This window comes from Ailuropoda melanoleuca, chromosome 13 (assembly GCF_002007445.2).
Source record: "Ailuropoda melanoleuca isolate Jingjing chromosome 13, ASM200744v2, whole genome shotgun sequence".
Classification (NCBI taxonomy): Eukaryota; Metazoa; Chordata; class Mammalia; order Carnivora; family Ursidae; genus Ailuropoda; species Ailuropoda melanoleuca.
Window position 1 is genome coordinate 34,465,515 of NC_048230.1, and position 7,897 is coordinate 34,473,411.

Genomic DNA, 7,897 nt, shown 5'->3' on the forward strand with positions numbered 1-7,897 from the left:
CGGTTTAATATTTTTAGCCAGAAGAATATACATGAAAATTTATTTTAAAAAATGTGTGATGCTTTTAACATGGTCACTTAAAGTTCTTACTAAAATATCAGCTTCACAAAGTATCACACTTGCAGAAGAATAAAAGTACGGACTTTCTCAGCCTAGGTTAGAAAAAAGTATTTTAAGGTTTTGATAAAAAATTAAACAAAATGTGTTTATGGTACTCAGAAAATGAAACAATCCCATAAAAGTAAATGTATTTATTCAGTATTGTACAGGAAAGTGGAATCAGGGTGACCTGCAGAAACACAGAGGTGGTGACTGGGAGGTGGGCTCAGCCACATGCCTCTGTCCACATGGTTGCTGCAACTGCCCAGCCCTTGCTCCTCCTCTCCACCACAGGAAGAACCATGTCAGTGCCTATAATATGGTTTCTAAAAACATGACATTGATGCTATAAAAATAAATGTCTTAAAAAACAACCACAGGCTTGAACAGAAACATAGGGTATTGGGGCTTCAAGGGTCTTCCTGTGGGAGGAGATTCCACTTCACTGAAGGGTCAAGTTCCTCATCAAAGTCATCCAGCTCCTGCTCCTTGGAGAGCTCCAGGAAAACCTGAGAGGGACAAGAAATAAGGAAGGATGTCACGCCGCCTCTTGTAGCTCCGGGCGAGTGCAAAGCGTATGCACGTGCTGTACGTTTACGGCCCGCGGATGAAACAGTCACTCACACTGACCCACCTGCTCCAGGGTGGACTGGGAGAGGCTGTACTCCTCCAGGTCGAAGCTCTGTTTAACTGCAGAAGGACGGACGGATGTTAGGAGTTCATCTATTTTTATACCCAGACGGTCTTAGAAGTCAGCGTACCGTATGAACAGCAATTTTTAAAAACATCTTAAATAAAACAGTTTAGATAAGAATGCTGCTGATTTAAGTACATGCAGTTAAAAATGCACCCATGCATTCACTGGGGTCTGGGGAGAAGGGTACATATACTGTGCTCATTTAGCACAGTGCTGGAGATTTCTATTTAAGGAGGAAACAGTGCTGAAAAGGTTTCCTTCCGGGTACGTGTGAGCCAGTGCTTTTGCACATTCAGCGCAGAAAGAGGCTGAAGGAAGACACGTTTTGCAAAGGGAAGCCTCAGAAGATTATGGAGAAAGAATGTCTGAGGTTCCCTGGGGAGTAGATATCCTTTGACCCTCTTTCCACTGTGACTGCTTGCTCCTAATTGAGTTGAAAACCTTCCTCCTTGACCAGAATAGATGGGAAGGGTGGTCACAGCCCTGATAGGAGGCAGCAGCCTGGAAATGTCACCAACAGTACCAGGCCAGTACTGGTCACAGTGCCAATCTGGGAGTGTCTCCATGATCACGTGGTCCAGAAAGTCAGGGTGCTCAGCACAGAAAATGGAAAGGGGGTGTCACTGTGACCATGAATGCTATCAGCATGAGTACAAAGAGCCTTCTAGAACCAGGAGACTTGAATCTCTTCCCTAGGGAAGGTGATAAGCAAGCAAAAAGATCACTGAGCCGTGACAATGAAAAGAGCACATAGGGAGGGAGTTCTGGCTAGCGCAGCTCAGAGAGGCAGAGTTAATGAGCTCAGGTGGCAAGACAAATGTGGGGCGGTGATGACAAATGCGGGGCGGTGATGACAGACGCAGTGTGGTCAGTTGTGAAGCACAACAGACACAGGAAGATTGTTTTAATAACCAGACAGGAGGCCAGTTTCTTAATACACAGCCTAAGGCCATAAAATAATACGCCAAGTCCATATAAAATTAAATTGTAAATACGCATCATGCATCAATGTTCCCAAAGAAAGTATCCTCCTTGAATGCATACACAACTGAATTTTTTTTTGTAAAGATGTTATTTATTTATTCGACAGAGATAGAGACAGCCAGCGAGAGAGGGAACACAAGCAGGGGGAGTGGGAGAGGAAGAAGCAGGCTCATAGCGGAGGAGCCTGATGTGGGGCTCGATCCCATAACGCCGGGATCACGCCCTGAGCCGAAGGCGGACGCTTAACCGCTGTGCCACCCAGGCGCCCCCACAACTGAATTTTGACTTAAGTTTTCCCAATATACATATACAAAAACACATGGAAAAATCCCACAAAGCAAAAGTAAAATCACTCTCATTAGCCCCTTGCCCCTCAACACCCCAACACACAGAATTCTCTACTTCTTTGCTTTTGTACCCCTAAAATTCAATTGGAGATTTTTAACTTTAAAAATTGACACCTTAGAGATGCCTGGGTGGCTCAGTCAGTTAAGCGTCCAGCTCTTGATTTCAGCTCAGGTCAGAATCTCAAGGTTGTGAGATCGAGCCCCATGCTAGGCTCCACGCTTAGCAGGGAGTCCGCTTGACAGTCTCTCTCTCTCCCTCTCCCTCTCCTCTTGCTCATGCTCTCTCTCTTAAAATAAATAAGTAAATAAAATCTTTGAAATTAACACCTTAGCTCATGTTCCATTTCTGTCAGGCAGATGGAGTAGTCTATGATCTGGAATTATCTGCTTTCCAGGATCTTATGTCAAAATTTATTGCTCTTACCCTTCTCTAATGTGAAGAAAGCTTGTGCTAAGGGCCACACATCTTCCACTGGCAGTTTATAGACCATCACAGAAGAGTACCTGCGGGGAGAGAGGCGGGGCTGAGGCTGATCCCACCGGCGCAGGTGCAAGCTGGCTTCGACCCTGTGTCTGGTCGTTATCCTTAAATAAGAGTCAGTGTGGGGCCGGCGAAATGCCTAGGGTGAGGCTGTTCACAAGGAGAACAGGGGATGGGAGAGGCTCATGTCCTTGGCTCCTGGGATGGAGAGGAACAGGTGCAAAGGATACGTGGACATTTGCCCAAATTGCCTGCCACCTTGTCTTTTCAGTTGAACACTTGCTTCTCGAGCTTCATCGGCCACCAGGGACTGATGCCACGTAGTTTCTTAAAGTCACCCAACTCAGGTGGGGGTCTAAGTCTTTTCTCTAGAGAACTCTTACCTCTCCAGCCTCACCCTGTGCTAGCCAAACTACTTTTCTCATTTAGGGTATCACTGAGTCTGTGATGAGGGGACTGGAAATCACCAGGAATTCAACACCTAATAATGTTCAGCAACAATTTTTAAAAAATAATTTGTCTCCCAGATGAACGTTTGTCTTTTTATCATTTGAAAATCAGGAAGATTTAGATTTCGTTGCATAAGATACTGTTTCCTCTATGTATGGGACGGTCATTCTCATCTGTTCTGTTCATTCCCTGCGTCCTTATTACCTGTTTCCGTTCAGCCGTGGGCTGCACACGGAGGTACAGCGTTTGCTTTGATATCTACACTCCAGGGTAGAAGTATTTTCCCACCATATTGTTATGACTCATTATTACTCTTCTCTATCTGTTTTCTCCACTAACTCCTAAATTGTCTGTCTTCTGCAGTAAATTCTAGGCGTTAAAAATGACCCTAAAGTTATTTTTTACTGCATGATTTTCCTGAGAACTGACCCATGACCAGACTGCATGTAAAATTGGAAGTGTTAATAGATTTGAAAGAAAATAATTAGCTTTCTATTCTACCTATGCCCCTTGTTAGCTCTGTCATGTGACCTAACTTCTCCGTTTCCTACACTTAAAGATAACATTCAATTCCATTTGTTAAGGTCCTTGTAGTGGCCAGATGCTCACAATGCTTTTTTGTGAAGTCATCTCATTTTTCACTGGAAAACAGTGTCTACCTTGGCAAGTCTCAGTGCGGAAGAAACAAGATAGCACGAGACCAGGACCGTGTCTGGCAGCTAGTAGGACCACAGCACATGCTATCTCCGATTTTCCATCAGCTCTCCTCTTCTCTAATTTAGTTTCTGCAGTGTCCAACAGATGCTTTCTTTTAGGTTTCCTTTTGGGCTAAACGTGGACTGTAATGATGACAAATCCACGACACCAGGAAGGAAAAGCTGACATTTGGTACCAGATCAAATCCAGCCACCATCTTTACCTTTCCTGCCGGGCAGCCTGGGGGAAAACCCTCAGAATTTCCTGATGGAGGCTTTCCCTCTGCTCAGGGGTCTTCACTTTCATCTCCAGCAGGTAATTCTTGCCAAATTTACTCTTCAGGTGTTGGATGGAACCGATACATCTGGAGGTCGTCACAGAAAAGGGGAAAGGGACGGGGCACAGGGTGTTTTGAGACTTGATTTGCTGCTAGGGTTGCCTCCAGGCGTCACTGTTAGACCCAGATACAGTGGGTCTAGCTCGGCCGAGCACTGTGCGGCTGGGGGCCGAGGGTGGGTTTGGACGGGCACCCACCTCAGCCTTCCCGAAACCATGATGGCCACGCGGTCACACACGGCCTCAGCCTCCGCCATGTAGTGGGTGGTCAGGAGGGTGCCCCTCTCTGTGTCTTTGAAGGTGGCCCGGATCGCCTGCCTACATTGTCAAAAGACCATTTGCAATTAAGAAAGACTTCTAATTAATCATAAATGGGCAGAGAAAAGAATTTTTAGCCGGCCTGCGGGTGAGTCATTAGCAAAGGGAGCTCAAGCAAGGGAGGACCCTCGAGAGGGCAGGTGGGACGAGGAGGGGCGAGCCAGGTGAGGGCCGGTGAACGCGAGGCAGGCGCTGGAGGAGAAGCCGTCACCGAACACGGAGTTTATCACCAGGTTGTGTGGAGAGAGAACTGCTGAGCAAGAGATTGTTAATGAAAGGGCTGTGCCAAGGAACAGAGACAGAATTCAACCACAGGGGCGTCACAACCTAGCAGGAGAAAATACATGCAGAATAAATATTCAAGACAAGATCCAGAACCCACCCCCACCTTTCCAACCTAATGGGAATTACCATTCCCCTCCGGAGCACTGGCCACGGCGACCGTGGCCCACAGACGCGCCACCCGACCTCAAAGATCAGTGGGGCAACGGTCCTACTTACAGTGAGTGTGACTGGGTCCGGCCAATGCTGAGTTTTTCTTCAATGATGAAATATTACCAGAGAGGGTTTGTGTTTGTTTTGCAAAATACTGGTGTTACTAATATTAAGAGGTGTTTTCCCCGCCCCCTCCCCCATTGAGAAACAGTTTAAGGGACCATTTTTACACAAGTAAAACAATTCACAAATTTCCTGCAAGGCGCTGGAGAGGGCCCTGGCTGGGGAGCGCCCCTCACCACATTTGCTGCTGCCCCTCGGGGTCCATGCCGGTGGACGGCTCGTCCAGAAGCACCACCGATGGGTTTCCCAGGATGCTCAGCGCGAAGCACAGCTGCAACGAGAGGAACAGCGAGTCTGGCACCGACCTGTGGGGTGCGCAGAGTGACACTGAGCCCCCCTCTTACCTTCCTCTTTATTCCCTCGGATAAGGCTCTCACGGGCAGCTTCAGCTGGTCCTGCAGCTTGAGCGCATCCGCCAGCCTGAATTTGCAAACACGAAGGAGCGTTACAGTAAGGAAGTAATGTAGGAGGATGGGCCACGCAGCACAGGGATGCGGAGCAGAGCTCAGAAATGCAGTTCGGAAAATAGATGCCAGGCAATTTTTTAAACAAGATTTTATTTATTTATTTGAGAGAGAGAGAGGGAGCACAAGCAGGGAGGAGGGGTGGAGGGAGAGGGAGAAGCAGACTCCCCACTGAGCAGGGAGCCCAACACAGGGCTGGATCCCAGGACCCCGAGATCATGACCAAATCAGAAGCAGACACTGAACTGAAAGAGCCACCCAGATGCCCTGATGCCAGGCAATCTTCAACTAGCTGGTCTGATCCCTCCAGATAGACAGTTTTCCCTTTTCAAAGAATATAAGCCCGCTTCATGATTTCTAAATAGTTGTTCTATGATAAATACTTTATACTTAGATTTTAGTATTTTTGATAACTTTCACCAATGATTACTATTTTTATATTTAATATGAGAAGAAAATTAACACATCCAGGAAACCAGTTTCTAGTGGGGAATCTATACCATGTGTTCTGGGTCTCCTGTCCTGGATTGACAGTGAAACTCCTCATTCCCAGCCATCTCCCATCCCGGCAGGTATAGAACACATGTGGCTCCCACCCACCTCGAGATGGTGACCGCTGCGTCCGCTTTCCTCAGCCCTTTGATGGCAGCAAACACCTCCAGGTGTTCCTTCATGGTCAGACTGGGCCACAGCACGTTCTCCTGGGGACAGTACCCCAGGAAGCCCAGGGAGCCCTCCCCAATGCTCCCTTTTAGTAGCACCTGCAGAGAGAAGTGCAGTCTCAGAGCCTGCCTCTGGGTTTGTTTTTCCTGCATATCTCAATAGCCTCTTCTCCTTACAAACCTAGACAAACTAGAGACTCTATGAGTCCTAATTGGGCTGAATAATCTGTAATCATTCTGCGCGGAGAGAGGCTGTCACAGAGGAAATACATGAAAACAAGTGTGTGCACCTCCTCATCTAAGCTGAAAAGTCGGGTATCTTGCAAATATGTCTTGCCATCATGACCACCAGGTTATATCCAATTTTTTTGTCATCATAGTCAGGAAACAAGTATATGAATTTATGAAATTTTCATTCTGCTGAGCAAATTGGGCAATAAACAAGTAGAAAAATGAGCGGCTGGAATACAGACAGCTGTCTGTGGTGCTAAGTGGTGCTCTCACATAAGTAGTCAGGATGCCGAGACGGGACTAACAGGATGCTGGGGGCGGGGACTAACAGGATGCTGGGGGCGGGGACTAACAGGATGCTGAGGGCGGGGACTAACAGGATGCTGGGGGTGGGGACTAACCACTAACATCACTAGGTAGGACGGTCAGAGACAGCCCGTCTGCTGAGGGACCACTGGGGCGGAAGTGGGACAGGCACCTGCCACGGAAAAGCCCAGACGAAAGGAATTTGGAGCAGAGCAAAGCACCAGTGCAAAGCTCTGTTCCGTGATGATGCTAGATCTGTTCTTAGACCCGAGGCAAAGCTGGGGGCCTGGCGCAGAGTGAGGAAGGCATGTTACAATCAGCCCCCTCGGGACAAGCCAGCGGGGTGCAGGGAGGGGCAGTAAGAGGTTGTTGAAAATACCGAAGTACGACGACGATGGCATTTTTTATAAAGATCACACTGGCTGATCTGATTAAAGCTCATCCCATGACACCCAAATAGTTCGCTTTGTTGACTCGGATCTTACTTACCTTTGAAAATAATGCATTACCGTCTGTCTATGAACAGTTACTACCTCCCTTTTTGCCCATGCTTAATGAGAAATCAAATAAGGATTTAGGGCCCAGATGGTGACTGAATGGGAGTGTGGGCTCCACTGAGCTAAGGAGTCCAGTTACGGTTGAGAGAGCCACCAACATCCCTGAGCGGACCCGTTCACCATTACGTGCTCTCATCTCGGCTTCGGAGGGACTGTGAATATTTGTTTCCTCTTCCCTCTTTGGTGGGATAAGTGTCAATCATATTCCTGGAGGTCCTTTCCCTTCTGGGCTTGAGCACCACCCCCTCTCCCCTGCTGTGATGCCACAGACCTCTGCCTTCTATTCCGTTCTCCCCAATCCCTGGACATCCTTTCCAAAGGAGCTCTTAAAGTTGTCTATTTCCTGCCGTAGAATTTTGGGGGGAAATATGTTCTCTGTACCTCATGTTGTCTCTCTCTTTGCTAAACCTGAGCTCTTTTTCTGGTGTCTGAGCACCTTACGCAGGTCAACTGCATGTACGAATCAGGTTGACTTCATATCCCTGTTGCTCAATTTTGAATCATTCCTTGAAAACACTCTCAAGAAATAGTGTATTTCTACAAATATATGTCTCAGTATCCAAGCACTTTGTGAAGGACAAGGAATATAATGTCTTAATAAAAGTTTTTTTTAAAAAACATTTTAATTCAAGATTAAAGCATTGCTAAGTGAAATAAGTCAAGCAGAGAAAGACAATTATCATATGATTTCTCTCATCTATGGAACATAAG

At 47.0% G+C, this 7,897-nt stretch overlaps 1 protein-coding gene across 3 annotated transcripts in view; it reads right to left on the reverse strand.

Moving 5' to 3' along the window:
* Positions 1–236: 236 nt before the first annotated feature.
* LOC100473721 (ATP-binding cassette sub-family A member 8) overlaps positions 237–7,897 on the reverse strand; it is a 76,437-nt gene continuing 68,776 nt past the window's right edge. For all 3 annotated transcript variants that reach the window (XM_011232843.3, XM_034640641.1, XM_034640642.1), the window contains 8 exons: positions 6,031–6,191; positions 5,311–5,386; positions 5,143–5,237; positions 4,289–4,408; positions 3,978–4,118; positions 2,552–2,631; positions 734–789; positions 237–608 (listed from right to left, as the gene is read on the reverse strand). In XM_011232843.3, coding sequence (XP_011231145.2) covers positions 510–608; positions 734–789; positions 2,552–2,631; positions 3,978–4,118; positions 4,289–4,408; positions 5,143–5,237; positions 5,311–5,386; positions 6,031–6,191 — 828 coding nt within the window. In that variant the 3' untranslated portion in view covers positions 237–509. The remainder of the gene's footprint in view (positions 609–733; positions 790–2,551; positions 2,632–3,977; positions 4,119–4,288; positions 4,409–5,142; positions 5,238–5,310; positions 5,387–6,030; positions 6,192–7,897) is intronic.